This window comes from Aotus nancymaae, unplaced genomic scaffold (assembly GCF_030222135.1).
Source record: "Aotus nancymaae isolate 86718 unplaced genomic scaffold, 86718_ANA_hifiasm-v0.15.2.pri h1tg000059l, whole genome shotgun sequence".
In the NCBI taxonomy this organism is placed as follows: domain Eukaryota; kingdom Metazoa; phylum Chordata; class Mammalia; order Primates; family Aotidae; genus Aotus; species Aotus nancymaae.
In genome coordinates this window covers 35755604-35774160 of record NW_026988473.1, presented here as the reverse complement: position 1 = coordinate 35774160, position 18557 = coordinate 35755604, and the positions used below count along the sequence as shown (strand labels likewise).

General features: G+C 35.4%; 1 protein-coding gene across 3 annotated transcripts in view; it reads left to right on the top strand.

The window, feature by feature from the left end:
• Nucleotides 1-18557, top strand: part of LUZP2 (leucine zipper protein 2) — a 548899-nt gene that overhangs the window by 504503 nt on the left and 25839 nt on the right. For all 3 annotated transcript variants that reach the window (XM_012452226.3, XM_064365096.1, XM_012452224.3), the window contains one exon: nt 15014-15106. In XM_012452226.3, coding sequence (XP_012307649.2) covers nt 15014-15106 — 93 coding nt within the window. The remainder of the gene's footprint in view (nt 1-15013; nt 15107-18557) is intronic.

The following is an 18557-nucleotide window of genomic DNA, read 5'->3' as shown; positions in this document are numbered from 1 at the left end:
TCCATTTGTGATCATTGGTTAGCTCCTACTTAAAAGTGAAAAGAAGCAGTATTTGGTTTTCTATTTCTGTGTTAATTCACTTAGAATTATGGCCTCTAACTCCACCCATGTTGCTAAAGATGACATGATTTTATTTCTTTTTTATGGCAGTGTGGTGTACATGGTGTTCATGTACCACATTACCTTGATCCAATCCACCATTGAAAAATGGCCCTTGGGTTGATTCCAATCTTTGCTGTTATGACTAGTGCAGCAATGAACATAGGAGTACCTGTGTCTTTTTGGTAGAATAATTTATTTTCCTTTAGGGCATATAGCCAGTAATGGGGTCAAATGGTAGCTATATTGTAAGTTTTTTGAGAAATCTTCAGATACCTGTCCATAGCAGCTGGACTAATTTACATTCCCACCAACAGTATATAAGCATTCACTTTTCTTCACAGCCTCACCAGCATCTGTTGTTTTTTGACTTTTTAATAATAGCCATTCTAACTAGTGTGTGAAATAGTATCTCATAGTGTTGATTTTCATTTCTCTGATGATTAATGATGCTGAGCATTTTTTTTATGTGTTTGTTCTACTTGCATATCTTCTTTTAAAAAGTATATGTTCATGTCCCTTTCCCATTTTTAATAGGGCTATTTGTTTTTTGCCTGTTGATTTGTTTAATTTCCCTCTAGATTCTGGATATTAGACCTTTTTGGATGCATAGTTTGCAAATCTCTTCTTCCATTCTGTAGGTTGTCTGTTTTGCTGATAGTTTCTTTTTCTCTGAAGAAGCTCTTTAGTTAAATTAGATTCCACTTGTCTTTTTTTGTTGTGGCGATTGTTTTTTGGGACTTAGCCAAAAATTATTTTCCAATGTTAAGAAGAATATTTTCCAGGTTGTCTTTCTGGATTTTTAGAGTTTGAGTTCTTACATTTAAATCTTTGATCCATTTTGTATATTATGAATTTTTATATATTGTGAAAGATAGAGGTCCAGCTTCAATCTTCTGCATATGGTTAGCCATTTATCCCAACTCCATTTATTGAATCGGGAGTCCATCCCCCACTGAAAGTTTGTGTTGGCCTTGTTGAAGATGAAATGGTGTAGATGTCTGGCTTTATTTCTGAGTCTTCTATTCCTTTCCATTGGTCTACATGTTTGTTTTTGTACTAGTACTAAGCTGTTTGACTACTGTGCCTTTATAGTATAGTTTAAGATCGGGTAGTGTGCTGCCTCCTGTCTTTTTCTTTGTGCTTAGGATTGCTTTAGCTGTGTGGGCTCACTATATAAACAGAATTAAAAGCAGAAACCATATGATCATCTCAATAGACAAAAAAAAAAAAACCTTCTGATAAAATCCAAGATTCTTTTATCATAAAATCCCTCAATAAATTAGGTACCAAAGGAAGATACCTTAAAATAATAAGAGCCATCCATGATAAATCCAAAACAACATCATACTGAATATGAAAAAGCTTGAACTATTACCCTTGAAAACTGGAACAAGGCAAGGATGCTCATTCTCACCACTCCTATGCAACATAGTACTGGAAGTCCCAGTCAGAGCAATCAGGCAAGAGGAATAAACGAAAGATATCCAAATAGAAAGAGATGTCACTATTTTTCTTTGCTGATAATATGATTATGTGCCTAGAAAATCCTAAAAGAATCTAAATAAACAAATAACCAATATCATCTTCTAATAAAGAACCTATCGGGCAAAACAGATCAGATGGATTCACAGCTGTTTTTTAGCAGACAGACAAAGAAGAATGGATACCAAACTTAGTGAAACTATTCCAAAAAATTGAGGAGGAGGGGCTCCATCCTAATTCATCCTGTCAAGCCAACACCTGATATCAAAATATGGGAAAGAAACAATGACAAAAAAAAAAATTAGGCCAATATCCTTCATGAACATAGATGTAAAAAGACTCAACATAGTATTAGCAAACTGAGTGCAGCAGCACATAAAAAGTAAATATACGATGATCAAGTAGACTTTATTCCTAAAATGAAAGGCTGTTTCAACATATGTGACTTTTTTGCCTGATAGGTTCTTTATTAGAAGATGATATTGGTTATTTGTTTAGAAGTTGATATTGGTTATTTGTTTATTTAGAGCTTCAGTATCTTTCTAATTCAATTATTGTGAAATTGTATGCTTTCAGAAGTTTATCAATTTCTCCTAGATTTTCTAATTTGTGTGTATAGAGCTTTTCATAGTCTTTGAGGATGTTTTATTGGTATTGATTTTTATTTTACTGCACTGGGGTCCAGGAGTGTGCTTGGTATAATTTCATTTTTAAAAAATTTACTGAGGCTTGCTTTATCATTGAGCATGTTGTCTATCTTAGAATATGTTCTGTATGTAGATGAAAATGTATATTGTGTGGTTGTTGAGTGGAGTATTGTATAGATGTATTTCAGGTCTAATTGGTCAAATGTCAAGTTTTAGGCTAGAATTTCTTTTTTAGTTTTCTAAAACTAAAAATGATCTGTCTAATCCTGTTAGTGGAGTGTTGAAGTCTCACATTATTATTGTGTTGTTGTCTACATCTTTTTTTAGACCAAGAAGTATATCTTTTCAGAGTCTGATTGCTCCAGTGTTGGGTGGGTGTGTATTATGTATTTAGGATAGTTAAGGCTTCTGTTTTTTTTTTTTTTTTTTGAAACACAGTCTCGCTTTGTCACCCAGGCCAGAGTGCAGTGGTGTGATCTCGGTTCACTGCAACTTCTGCCTTTCAGGTTCAAGCAATTCTTCTGCCTCAGCCTCCTGAGTAGCTGGGACCACAGGTGCATGCCACCACACCCAGCTAATTTTCATATTTTTAGTAGAGATAAGGTTTCACCATTTTAGACAGGATGGTCTCCGTCTCCTAACCTTGTGACCCACTCACCCTGGCCTCCCAAAGTGTTGAGATTACAGGCATGAGCCACTGCGCTGGGGCAATAGTTAAGGCTTCTTGTTGGATTATACCTTTTATCATTATTCAGTGCTCTTAATTGCCCTTGTTAATTATCAATTGATTTAAAGTCTGTTTTATGTGATATAAGAATAGCTATTTCTGCTCTTTTTTGTTTTCTGTTTGCATGGTAGCTCTTATTATACCCTTTGATTTTGAGCCTGTGAGTGTTGTTACATGTGAAATGAGTTTCCTGAAGATAATAAATGATTGGGTCTTATCTTTTTATCTAGGATGACACTCTGTGTCTTTTAAATCAAGTGTTTAGTCCATTTACATTCAAGGTTAATTCTGGTATGTGTGATTTTTGATTCTGTCATTGTGTTATTAGCTAGTTGTCATGTAGATTTGATTGTGTAGTTGCTTTGTAGTGCCTGTGGTCCATGAGCTTCAGTGCGTTTTTGTGGTAGCAGGTGTAGTTGTTTTAAATCTATGTTTAGCATTCCCTTAAAGATCTCTTATTAGACTGGTCTAGTTAAAATGTATTTCCTCATCATTTGCTTATTTGAGAAAGATTTTATTTTTCCTTAACCTATTAAGCTTGTTTTGGTAGGATATGAAATTCTTGCTTGGATTTTTTATTCTTCATGAATGCTGAATATAGGCCCCCAGTCTCTTCCGACTTGTGAAGTTTCTGCTGAGAAATCTCCTGCTAGCCTAATGGATTTTCCTCTGTAGGTGACCTGCCCCTTCTCTCTAGCTCCCTTGAAGATTTTTTCTTTTGCTTTCACCTTGGTGAATCTGATAACTACATGTCTTGAGGATTGTTAACATCTATGATCTCTGGTTAGGGCTCTCTGTTATTACTCGGATATGTATATCAACCTATCCAGCAAAATTAGGGAAATTTCCATGGACTATATTATTAAACATATTGTCCAAGTTGCTTATTCTCTCTCCTCTCTCGAGAATGCCAATGAGTCATAGATTTTGTCTCTTTACATAATCCCATATTTTTCAGAAATATTGTCTGTTTTTAAAAAATTCTCTTTAAAAATTTTTGTCTGACATAGTTTATTTAAAGAACCATTATTAGAGCTTTGAGAGTCTTTTCTCAGCTTGGTCTATTCTACTGTTAATACTTAAAATTGTATTATGAAATTCCTGTAGCAGGCATACCTGCTACCACAAAAACATACTTAAGCTCTGGGCCACAGGCACTGTAAAACAACTACGCAATCAGGTCTCCATAACAACCAGCAACAACAGGCTGAAAGAATCAAAATCACATATATCACAAAATCACACAATGGTCTTTCAGCTCAAGAACCTTTGGGTCTTTCTTAAAATGGAAATTTCTTTTTTTTTTTTTTTTTTTAGGCAGAGTCTCGCTCCGTCACCAGGCTGGAGTGTAGTGGCACTATCTTGGCTCACTGCAACTTCTGACTCCCTGGTTTAAGCAACTCTCCAACCTCAGCCTTTTGAGTAACTGAAATTACAGACACACACCACCACACCTAGCTAAATTTTTATTTTTAGTAAAGACGGGGTTTCACTATGTTGGTCAGGATGTTCTCAATCTCCTGACCTCGTGATCCACCTGCCTCGGCCTCCCAAAGTGCTGGGATTACAGGCATGAGCCACTGCGCCTGGCCGGCAATTTTGTCTTTCTATTCTTAAATCATTTTACTTCATTGCTTGGCTTTCTTGGATTGAACTTTAACTTTCTCCTGGATCTCAATGAGTTTCCTTGTCATCTAGATTCTAAATTCCACTCTGTCATTTCAGACAATTCAAACCAATTAAGAACCATTGCTGTGGAGCTAGTGAGCTCATATAGAGGTAAGGGGACACTGGCTTTTTGAATTTCCAGAGTACTTGCACTGATTATTTCTCATCTGGGAGGGCTGATATTCCTTTTACTGTGGTGTAAATTGAGTATAGTCAATTGGATTTATTTCTGAAAGTTTTCACAGGGCTAAGCCTCTGTACAGAGTCTTTGTTACTGAATTATTGCCCTTGGTTTTGCAGGGGGTAGAATTAGTAAAGTGTTTTTTGATGTTGTATTTGGACTCTAATCCAGTAGACGATACTTGAGAGCAATGGGTGGTTAATACACTCTTAGCTGCACAGCTTCTTTGCCTATCCTGGCATTTGCAGCTGTATTCTGTGGTGTAAAGGGGAGAGAGTGACTCCCTCACCAGGTTCACTCCTTGGTCTTGGGGCTTGAGAAGGACACCTCTGATCACTGGAAATGTGCTTGCAATTTTTGTTATAGTTGTTGTTAGATCTTTCACGCCATGAGGCTCCCTTGGGGTAAGGACCTGAGCTGGTGGCCACAGCCCTGGGGTTCTAGGACCTGTTTGAAGCTCCCTTCTCTGGATCCTTGGGGATGGGTTCCAGGTGGACTGGGGGATCCAAGGGCTTCTAGGCTGCCAAAATGCAATCAAGTGGAGCAAAGGACCCAGGTTGTGCAGCTGAGGCTACACTGTGTACATGCACCTGTGGGGTAGCCAGGCAGGAGCCCTAGGTAGTCCTGGTGGGCAGGTAGGCCTGTAGGACTGATGGGCCCCGGTCCTGCAGGGAATCAGGCTCTGTTTTTTCCCTGGCAGTTAGCTGGGGCCAGAGCCTCTCAGAGAGAGATAGAAAGCTCTGGTGGGAGGGCACTTACAGCCCAGCTCTGCCGGAGCTGACCCATACTCAAAGGTCCCCAAATCCATGCCTGCTGCAGCTCCATTTCTGTCTAATCCTTGGGGAGATCCCCCTGCCAGCTCACCTGTCCATGGGGGTGTGGAGACTCCTGCAGCTAGGATCCTAGAGGTCCACAGTGAGGTGAGTAGTCCCCCATTCCCTTCACTCATCTCTTCCCCATGCATCATTCAGATTTGGAACGGTTAGTTTTTATTTTTTAAATTTTTAATTTTTTTATTGTAGCAAATCTCTATTCCTTGAGAATAGAGAGGCAGGTAGAGTGAGGACAAGTATTGTTCTTTTAAATGTTTTTTTAGACTCTCTAGGTCATCATCTTTGAAATATTGTTTTTAGATATCACTACAGATACTTTCTGTGATCATACTTTTTCTCATTTTATTTGCATGAATTAAAGAAGTGATGATTCTGGGAGGATCATGGGTGAACCACAGTCAGGCCCCCTCTGTATGACTTTATTTTATCTACAGACAACCTATAAACATATAAAACTATCAGAAATTTCTAGAAGACCAAAACTAGTAAATCTATAGAAGAATCAAATAATGTATTTGGCAAACTTAATTCAATAAATGCATATGAACATTTGCATTTTCCAAATAGAACTTGATTTTCATGCCCATTAAATGTGTGTTTTATTTCTTAAAGCAATTACTTACTTGGCCATAAAGCAAGCCTTAATAAATTAAAGTATTTGTTAGCAAACTATACTTTATTTGCATAGTTCTCTGTAGAGAACCACTTTTCTTCCTTTCCATTTTTTCTTATGCCAATAGCACAGAATACCCAGAATACCCTTGGGGATGTCACTACATAAATCTGATTTCAAGAGGGAACTTAGGGTGAACAGTAACAAATTCTGTCAACCACTTTCATGCAAGTAGAAAATCACAATACCTATTAAGGTGGAGGTCAGAGAACAAATAGATTGGAATCGGACAGCATGGGTTAAATAATTAGCTGTATTATCCAAACGCTATTCTATTTTAGTCTGTTTTTTTTACCCAGAATATGGAGCTAATAATATTTGTCTCATAGAGTTCAGTTGGACTATTCGAAGAGTTCTGTGATGTTTTAACCTAGTCTTCCTTTTGTCAGCCTTAATGCTAAATGTGATGAGTTATAAAGATGAAAGGGGCATTGTCTTTGCCTTTAAAAAATTTATGATCTCACTTTTTGTCAGAACTCCAGAAATGAAATGAAGTCAGTTCTAGTTGCTACAGGCTCTGTGCCCTTCATTTGTGTCTTTTCTCTCTGGAACCACTGTCTCTCACTACCTGTTGTCAGTTTTCTTAATACCAATTTTTATATTTTTTTCATTCTTTTCATGGTTTCAGGCGGCAAACAACAGTTGTTTCCTGTATTCCGCAGGGGATATTTTCCAAGACCCTGACTGGATGCCTAAAACTGGATAGTACTGAGTCCTCTATACAATGTATATTTTCTATACATACTTATGACAAAGTTTAACTTATAAATTAGGCACAGAAAAATATTAACAGTGATAATAATAAAACAGAACAATTATAACAATATACTATAATAAAAGTTACATGAATGTGTAACTTTTCTCTCTCTCTCCTCTCTTTCTTCTCAAAATATCTTAGTATTTTCAAACCTTGGTTGACCTCAAATAAATAAAATCATAAAAAGTGAAACCACATATAAGGAGTACTTCTGTAAATGTTATTGTTACTTTATCATGGTCAGAAATGAAATTCATCTCATTCTGTTTTAAGACAATTAAACCAAATGCATTTAAAATGCTTACCAATCGGCTGAAATATATGAATTGATTTTATATATATAAAGTGATATGTATCTTACATATGTAATATATATTATTTCATACATATACACACACACAGACACACACACACAATTTATTATCACATTGAAGACCCTTGTGGGTCCAGGATCAAAGGGATTTTTTTATGTGAACCACTTTTACTCTCCCAAGTATTCTTCAGTGATGGGGTACCCAGCCATAGACTGACTGGTCTGTGGCCTGTTAGGAAGCCGGCCGCACAGCAAGAGGTGAGCAGCAGGTGAGCAAGCATTACCACCTGAGCTCCGCCTCCTGTCAGATCAGCTGTGGAATTAGATTCTCGTAGGAGGGGGAACCCCTATTGTGAACTGTGCATGTGAGGGATCTGGGTTGTGCGCTCCTATGAGAATCTAATGCCTGATGATCTGAGGTGGAACAGTTTCATAATGAAACCATTATCTCCCCATCCATGGAAAAATTGTCTTCCACAAAACCAGTCCCTGGTGCCAAATGGATGGGGACCACTGCTTCAGTATATTTGCACTGCTAAGGAAAAAACTTTATATAGCAGTTTAAAAAAAATTTTTCTCATGTTATATGTTAAAAATATGCACAGACTATAGAAAAGATCAAGTTAAATTAGAGAAAAAACATTTATGTAATATGCATGCTATTTTTCTTTAATGACACTAATAAAGACAAATATATTTTATTTATTCTGGAAATCTTGATTTTACAATTATCATCTTAGGGATTTTCATTTCATCCATTTAGAAAACAGTTTCTTTAATCAAGGTTTTTCATAATGTTTAACATGAATTCTGGTACCATTTAAAAAATGTAGGCTTTTGACTTTATTTGTGAATCTCTTTTTTTTATTTTTATTATACTTTAAGTTCTGAGGTACATGGGCAGAATGTGCAGATTTGTTACATAGGTATACATGTGCCATGGTGGTTTGCTGCATCCATTACCTTGTCATCTACTCTAGGTATTTATCCTAATGTTATCCCTCCCCAATTCCCCCACTCCATTCTATCCCTCCCCTAGTCCCCCCATCCCCCGACAGGCCTCAGTATGTGATGTTCCCCTCCCTGTGTCCATGTGTTCTCATTGTTCAACACCCACTTATGAGTGTTTGATTTTCTGTTCTTGTGTCAATTTGCTAAGAATGATGGTTTCCAGCTTCATCCATGTCTCTGCAAAGGACATGAACTCATCCTTTTTATGGCTGCATAGTATTCCATCATGTATATGTGCCACATTTTCCTTATCCAGTCTATCATTGATGGGCATTTGAGTTGGTTCCAAGTCTCTGCTATTGTAAACCGTGCCACAATAAACATATGTGTGCATGTGTCTTTTTAATAGAATGTTTGACTTTTTTATCAGAAAAGATAAGAGAAAGCTTTGGATATTTTAATGAGGGAATGTTAAATTATTTTGCCTTGCATAGGATTATGAACTATAATCAAGACCTAAAAAAATGAGTCTCTAGTACATTCTAAATTAATGGGAGAAGTGATTGTTTTAGTTTCCTATTGCTGTTGTAGCAGATACCACAAACTTGTGGACTTAAGAGAATTATATTCTCTCACCTATCTGAAGGCTAGAAATCAGAAATCTGGCAGGACTGTACTTCCTTTAGGGGTCCTAGGTGAGGATCCATTCTGTGACTCACCCAGGTTCTGGTGGTGTCTGGGGATACCTGGGCTTGTGACTGCAACAGTTCTATACCTGCCACCATTACCAACTTGTCTTCTATTTCATGTGTCTGTGTGAAATCTCCCTCTTCTCCTATCTTATAAGGACACTTGTGATAGCATTTAGGGCCAACATCATAATCCAGGGTGCAATGGACTGAAATCTGTTCTCCCAAAATTAATATGTTGAAGCTCTAAATACCATATTATAGGGCCTTTCTGAAAGTAATTAAGGTTAAATGAAGTCATAATGGTGGGATCATGATCTGGAAGAATTAGTGTTCTTATAAGAAACTAAACCAGAGAGCTTATTTCCTCTGTGCTGTGGGAATAGACCATCTGTAAGCTCAGAGAAGAATCTTCCTAAGAAACTGACCCTGCTGGACCTCAATTTGGGATTTCTAGCTTTCAGGTCTTGGAGAAAATAGATTTCTTTTGTTTTAAGCCAACCAGTCTGATTTTTCTATGGTAGATCAAGTTGACTAATACACGGGGTAATTTATGCATCTTAATAGCTTTAATGTCATCAAATCCTTTGCCATATAAAGTAGAACATTGATATATCTTTTGGGGGCCTTCACACTCTATGATTTAGCCTACCACAGTGGTCAATCTCTTCTTAACCCACACGTCCTGAGAGTAAGAGTCAAGTAAATCATACATCTTCAAGAAATAGCTATGTAACAGATGCCAGACACTACTTCATATGAAATTTCTTCCTTCCTAAAAACAATTAAATGACAACAACAAAAACAAAAACCATACTGCAACTGAGGTATTTTTTACTTCATGTGACAGAGCTGCAGAAAACAGAGGTTCTTATACATATATATATCTTGTACATATATATATGTATCTAAATATATACATATAACCTTAATTACAAGGGCATATATATATATATACCCTTAATTACAAGGAGATATACATATATAGATAGATATATAGATATACATATATATATATATGTATATCTCCTTGTAATTAAGGATAGATGTATAAAGATGTATATTAAGGATATACTTGTGTGTGTGTGTATATATATGCACACGCACACGCGCGCACACACACACACACACATACACACACACACAGTCTGTATATATATGCAGACTGAGGCCCATTTTATTTAAGTACTAATCCAGAATTGAAATCCACATTCCTTTGATTCCAAAATACATTATCTTTCCCTGAAGTCAGTTCTCATTCTGGTGTTAATTCCTCAGATTCAATAAGGCTTCTTTCCACAAGGAGCCATCTCACTGACAGCAAAGGCCATGTATGAAGGATCACATTTAGTATTTTTGAAAGCAAGCAGTTCATTAATTAATTATTATGTTTTTGTATATTAAAAATTAACCTTTATGCTTTGGTGCTCACACTGGTGAAGAAATATATATTTTCTTCCTATTTTTAAAAGTAATTAATGTATGTACATATTTTAAAGTAAAATTAAGTGAGATAAATTTAGTATTGATTAAAAAAGGTAGTAAACCAGACAACCCAATTATCTGATAGAAGAGCACAAGAGCAGCCTTTCGTTAATTCATGGAAGTGGAAGCTTACACTGTCATTCTTTTCTCCTTGCTCTTTGTGAACTTAATAGTGAATGAAGCCCCTTTTATCTTCCATCTAAAATACCAAAGACCCACAATAATAAATTATAGGTAAATGATAATTAATTTATTTTCAATATATTCTTTGCCTCAGACTTACCTTCAAAATCTGGGCACATTTTAATAAATGCACAATATTTGCATGAGAAAATGTAATTAAGCAAGCATGAAAAGGATCCATCTGCTACATAGTTGCATTTTTAGGAATTTATTGAATACCCATGCTAAAATAAAATTTTCATCATTGGTTAGCCTGTAATTACTCTTTTGAGCTTTCCTAACTGGTTTAGGTTTTCCTTCTGGTAGTTTCTATGGTAAAACACTATCCCAGAACTTGTGTTGTCAGTTTCACTTTATTGGTTTGATTCCCTGTATCACACAGGCCTTCCTGGATACATACAAAAAATACTGATCTTTACCAATTTTAGTAAAGGCATTTCTTGGTTGACCATCATAACTCATAGTATCAGGAAGAAGATGGGAGAAACAAGCCTGGGCATAGGCAGAAATAAAGCTTGCTTCAGTAAGTTGGGATACATGAACTACAAAAATGGTTTTACTGTAGAAACAACTTGTATAAGATACCCTGCTGAAATGAACATATCTAACCATTGGTAGCCTGCCTTGAATCGGGTCAACTAAATTCCAAGGCTTCTAATGACCTAACTTGGATTATGTATGTGCCCATATCATAAGTAAATGGTGAAAAGGAAAAAGAAGGAAACAAAATCTTAAGAATGAAACATATGTACTAGCTTCCAAGGATGAAACCATGAATAACACATGATGTCTTCCTTTAAAAAGCTCTGAGCCTATGACAGCCTGATGTTTGAATCAGTGATTAGAATGAAATGAGTTATGCAGGCTGGTACCAAGAAGGTTAATGTTCACCAAAATATTATCTATATAACTCAAAATTCAAAACTTCCAAAATTGTCAACTATAATATACATTTTTAAAAACCACCTTAAAATTTTTTAGACCTGTAAAGTATAGATACAAACCATATGTAGCATCATTCTATATTATATGTAAAAGCAAAATAAAAGTGGCATGGGCACAATAATTGTGACTGTGTAAGATATTCCTGCATGTGGATATCAACAAAGACTGGGAGGGTAACAGAAATAAAAGTAGATATTGCCAGAATAATGGATGTATTTTATTTAATGCCACTATATGTTAAAAGAAATTTACAAGGAAATTCTGGGACTATTTCTTCTGTCATCTGATTGTTTAGAAACAAAATACATTGAAATTGTCCCTTCCCTGTTAGTGTGATTTAATCCATTCTTCATGATTTTACAGCTGTGGTTCTTGCTGTGACTGCCAGGTGAGACTGAGTATTAGTGTTTAGTTATTACCCTTGTTCTTTTTAACCTGTGTCCTCAAAGCATCTGTAAGTTGGTGATTATGGTAAGACAGGTGGTGGATGTTCAGTAGATCTTAGCTACAATAAATAGCTGTTTTGACTCTTGTTAAGAATGATACTGTTTTTAACACTGATATCCAATAATATTTAGCTATTTAGGACTTGCAAGTGCTTTAAACTCTCAATTAAAAATATAAAATTGCCCTTCTTGCTAAAAACCTGCCTTTTCTTCAAGTTTTTATATTTATTTAGATTCTTCAAATGGCATAGATTCTAACCCTTGTTCAGAATATATGATTACTATGTAATCTCTTCAATCACCAGGATTGACATCTCAGTTCAGCTGTTGCTGCCATATACCTGGTCATTGTAATTGCTTCTGTAGTAGTTTCCCCACTCTCATTTTCTTCTGTTTTATTTTTGCCTATGTACTGTTGCCATATCCTGCCCACAGGGGCTTTAGCCATATCACACCTCTGATTTGAAATATCCAAGGGACTCCCCCTTGGGTAATTTTTTTTCTTTATGTTAGAGTCTATCCCACGCAAGAGTACAGTGACACAATCACAGTTCACTGCAGCTTAGAATTTCTGGACTCAAGCCATCTTCCAGCCTCAGCTTCCTCAGTAGCTAGAATTATAGGTGTAAATTTCCACACTACAAAAAAAAAAAAAAAATTGTTGAGACAGGAGACTCATGATGTTATCCGGGCTGATCTTGCACTCCTGACCTCAAGAGATCCTCCTGCTGGAAATACAGGCCTGAGGCACTGCACCCATCCCCTTTTGGCTGCTAAATTAAGCACAAATTTTGTAACTCAGTTTTGGGATCTGCTCTCTACTTCGTAGTATTTTTATTCATGCTTATTCCTCCTCCTACCCTACAGACCAACTAGCCAACAACTGAGTCTCATTCTTCTGTTTCTTTGCTTAAATGTTTTCCTTCACTTGGATAGTCCTCCCTCATTCTTGCCATAGTTATTCAGCGAACCACTTCAAAAATAACACTTTTCAGCCAGGCACGGTGGCTTATGCCTGTAATCCCAGCACTTTGGGAGGCCGAGGTGGGCAGATCACGAGGTCAAGAGATCAAGACCATCCTGGCCAACATGGTGAAACCCTGTCTCTACTAAAATACAAAATTAGCTGGGCGTGGTGGCGTGTGCCTGTAGTCCCAGCTACTCGGGAGGCTGAGGCAGGAGAATTGCTTGAACCCAGGAGGTGAAGGTTGCAGTGAGCCAAGATCGCACTACTGCACTCCAGCCTGGCGCCTGGCGACACAGCAAGACTGTCTCAAAAAAACAAAAACCCTCTTCACTAGGACTTTTCTTATTGTTCCATATAGAATTGACCCTCATTCTTTTAAAATATATACAAGTCTGTTCTGCCTCCTTGTACTTAATAAGCTTTATATTAGAGTTATTTATGTGAATAACAATTATGTGAACTCTATGACGATCCAAATGCTACCTTTGTCGTCTTTGTATTTACTGAAAGCATCTGACACAGAACACTGAATTGTTCATTGGCTCGATTTAAAGGCCAGCTCCAAAGCTTATTGAACACATTTAATAGGATTAGAAAGAAGAAATTTTATTTTCTTAATTTTTTTTTTGTTCCTGGAGAAGTTATCGGGGAGGTCAGAGGTAGGATTCCTAAACAAAGGAAAGACAGGGCAGAAAAAGGGAGTATGGGAGTTGGAAAACTAAATGCCTGCAGGACTTCAACAATGAAGTTAAACTTCTTTAAGTATAAATAAAGAAGAATGTATTTACTTTTTATTGATGGATTGATTGTTATACCCAGAGCCCAGCATTTGGCTGAATTATATAGGATCAATTTTAGTGAACTTAGTTACTTTATTTTCTATTGTTTTTCTCATATTCTAGTTGCCTTATTCATGTTATTTTTTACATTTAATCTATCAGCTTTATTCTTGGATTTTAGTTTTATAAAGATATTGTTTTTGTAAAAATGTTCTGCTAAAGAATGTACTTGTCTGTGAAAAACCAGGAAAGTGCTGTGTAGAAAGTGTACAGGTGAAAGAAACCTGGGAGAGATTTGAATACTCTGACCAGAACATGTCTTCGTTTTCCTAGACCCCTAATGGTTAGAAACCTCATTTCTTCCTCCTCTGTGATGTAGTGTGATCAAAGTTTCACACTCAGACAAATTAGCGTTTACTAGTATACTTTTGTGAACCCTACAACAGTAGCCTCATGGATTGAGGAGCTGAGTGTAACACTACTATTCACATCAGCTCTGCCCAAGAAATATATACACATTTGAATAGATAAACTTACCTGTAGTGGTATTTATATACGTCAATTAAGGCATACCCTTCTCTGACCAGAACTAGAAAACAGCTTTTCCTTTTTTCTTTTCTTTCCTTTTTTCCTTTTTTTTTTCTTTTTCTTTCAATTGTGTTTCTAGTGAGCTGAATCCTAGAATAATATTTAGGGTTTCCAGAAATATAAAGGAGAATTTTATTGGTTAGTAAAACATTGGAGTAAATTTAATCCACTATGTAAATTATGAAGTGTTACACAGCATTTTCTTTCTATTGAGAAAATGAGGTTATTATTTCTTACATACTGGGAGTTAAATAAAAAGAAAGGACAGCATATATACTTTGTGAGGGACTAGCATCCTTAAAATAACATCTTATTATGGAAGACATAAGTATTTTCAGTAAGAAAATAATTCCAGTGGGCATCACTAATGCAAAATTAAACAGAATTTATTTATTCAATTTCAAAGTTAAGAATTTTTCAAGGTATATATTATGGTTTCTGAAATACACAAATTTTCATTTTATTCTTTTATTTTGATTGCAGTGTTGCTATAATATTATATCGTGTTACAATAATGATTTGGATCTCTATTTGTCGAAACTATTTCTCCTATATTTAATGATTGTTTTCTTTCTATCTCTCTCCATCTCTTCTAAGCCTCAACAAAGTGCTTCTGGAAACAATGAAAGCTCTCAAGCTGAATCAACAAAGGAAGGAAATCCAAGTACCATTGCCTGTGACTCTCAAGATGTAAGAAAAAGTTAAGATGGTTTTTATAGTATTAGATGTGAGAACAAAGCATTTTAACAATTCTGATTCATGCCACCATGAAACTTTCTTCTTATATGTAACATATACTATCTAAGGATTGTATTTTCAAATGTAAGAAAGTAAAGGTTCTTTTGGTGTGAATCAGGTAAGTGTTCCATTAAGCATTACAACCAGATTCTCAGGACAACTGTGATTATGAGTTGTTAGAGAGGTAAGTGGATGACTACAGGCTAAGCAAGGTGGTCATTCCCACAGCTACATGACAGAAAGTTGATAAAATGTAAAAAGCAAAAACCAACAAAAAACCTTATAGGATGTATGTCTCCATGTAAAGCAAATAAACTCAGCATACAGAGGTACCACGGTAGAGAAAGAGAGATTCATTTCCTTCAAATAATAGGAAATATAGAATTTGAATCTTTTCACTCATTGATAGTGTAATAGAGTTTTATTTTTTATTTTTTGAACTTTGGCAAAATTAAAATTATGGATCTATTACATTTGGATTTGAGAACCAGCAAATGACAACTGTGTTGAATAGATTCAAAATTAGGCTTCAATCCAACTTGAAAAGTGTCTGATGAAACTATTTATGCTTGAAAGAAATCAGGCTGCAGCTAAAAATACATAATGATAAGGAGGAATAGAAAAATAAGTTAAATAAGTAATCCCTTTTTTCTCTGCTGGCTGCCAAAGTGGATTTAGAAAAATGAATTTTTCAACATTTTTTCCTTCAAGTCTTTGTGTATTTAAACATGTACCCAAACTACACAATTTAGAGCATAAAGTTAATAAGAAGTATAAATTAAATGCTTGAAATTTATTTCCAAAGGAGGAGAGAGTCAAAAAGGCTTTGAGCAGAAAGGAAGATTTTTACTGTAGTTTGAAGAATGGATACATCTTTGACAGTGTGAGCAAATTTGCAGAGACAGGAAAATATCACAGCAGTATGGCTAAAAAACATAGTACACAAAGTGGTGGGATGTGTGCCTACAACAATCATTGAAGACTAGAGAGTGAGGGCCCCGGATTACCAAGCTAAGGAGTTTGATTTGTATGAGGGAGCTAGTTCAGGTTTTCAAATGTTTGTATTCAATCGAGTGATAAGACCATGGTATTAGTTTTAAGGGTGATGTTTTTATTTCTTGATAGATATTTTTGAAACTACATAAAAACATGTTCTTATTGAAGGCAAAATAGAAAATTTATGTGTGGTTTGCTAGGCTTCCCCAAAACAAGATTCTGGTCTACTTTTCTTACTGAAGCCTGCTTAAGATCATAAATTGTTTTATTCATATGTTATTTTGTTTCTCTCTCCTACTTTTGTTTTTCTCTTTGTCAGTGATAATTCTTCTGTCCTCAGTAAATTCCAGAAGCATATACTATCTTGTTCTGATCTCAATCTGGATCTGGAGTTCTTCAATAAGCTGCCTCCACCAGCACAAACATAAATGTACTTTCACCAACCTGACTTCTGTTCTCTAGACTTCTATTATTGGAGTCTCTACTCCTAAGAAGCTACTCCTTTTAGTACAAAAAGTGCTCAGTATTCAGAGCCTGCAGATTCAATTACAGATAATAATGAGGAAAGTAATACAATGAGTGACATAAATCAGGTGGGAGTAACAGGAATTAGGGGGACATTGAACAGGAATTAGGGAAAAATGAACATCAGTTTTCAAGTTCTCAACCAGTACTTTGTAGCTCTGTTCAGAATAGTATCAACAGAGGGTACTTACAAAATACTGATGCCCACAAGCTATTCCAGAAAAACTACCTCAGTACCTCAATGGGTAACACCTAGACGTGAGTTGTATTAATTTTGTAATTCCTCCAGGTGTTTCAAATGTATAGGTCATTTTTCACTAATAATACATTTCCCATTCATAAGAACCATCTGGGAAGCTTTTAGAAATTCAGATTCTGAGCAACTAATCTGGATATTTTCAATAAATAAAACTAGAGAGACTTTGTTCCCTGCATTGTCTAAATTTAGCAATAATATTCTGATTTGCATTAAATATTATGAAATGTATTGCTTCAATTTCAATGTAGCAATATAAAAATACTGACTCTCCCAACCTAGAGACTTAAGCTCCAGTTTGGGTTGCTTTATTGAATGTCCAACTGACTAAGAAATCAGAATATAGTTTCATTTTTTAAAAACACAAAATAAAATTATTTATCACATTTCTACCTTTATATTTTGTCTATTTTTGTGTGTGTTTTAGAACTTAACATAAGCCTTTATATGACTTTTCTTTAATCAGATATTCAATGAATGCTATTTAGTTGTATCTGATGAAAGAAAGTAGGTTATAATGTAGGTTAACTTTGTTTTTAATGCCCTTACTTAATCAAATTGATAGTAACTTTATTCTTATTTCTTGTTTTAATTTGATTTTCAGCTGTAATGAATTCAGAAATCCCAAAATTGCTGAAGTAGAAAATTTTAAAAATAATTAAAGTGAGATTAAATAGAAACTGGAATTTAGGCAATAACAGAAATAATTGGCCCTAAATATATGTTTTATTGGCTAAAATAATTATATCATCATTATCAAGAAAGAAAACTAGAGTAGGAGTTATTTATGGTTGGTTAACTTTTTCCTATTTACTTCCAAACAGAAGAGATTGGTACTCTGTTAATAATTAGAATGGGTGAAAAGGCACAATTAAGCTAATTATTTTTGAAAAATATAATTTTTTAAATAGCTTTATTCAGATATAATTTACATACCATAAAAAATCACTCCTTTAAGTGTATGTTTCAATAATTCATCACATTTACTGAGTTGGGCAGGCAGTTCTGTAATCCGTCTTCAGAACGTTTCCATCTCCCTAATACGATCCCACGTGCTTTTATGTTACTTTTTTAATTTTTATTTTTAATGAGACCCTGTCCCCACCCTCAGCCTTAGGCAACCACAAACATAGTTTCTTTTTGTATTTGTTTGTACCTTTTTATTGCTGAAAAACATTTCATTGTATGTTGTACCACATTTCTTTATCCATTCACCAGTTGATATCTTTTGGATTATTTTTAATTTGGAGCTATTATGAAAAATGATGCTATGAACATTTGCATAAACCACTTTGTATGGCTATGTTTTCATCTCTGTTGGGTAGACACCTAGACATAGAATTGCTGGGTTTGATGGTAAGTTTATGCTTAGGTTGAAAAATGATTACTTTCTTTCCCCCCTGAACAACCGCAAGTGGAACTTGCCTGTTCTCCCATCTTCACCATTAAAACCTCATGGTGCTCATACAGGTAAAATTCACAGTGGTGATGTCTCACACTACTGTAAATTAAGCCTCCAGGAGACTTTATATGTTATTGTAGTTCACACTCAGCCTCCAAAAAGTTATTAAAGCTATTATGTAAGTATTCCCATCAACTACTAGCTCCAGCAGCTTTCACTTAGGT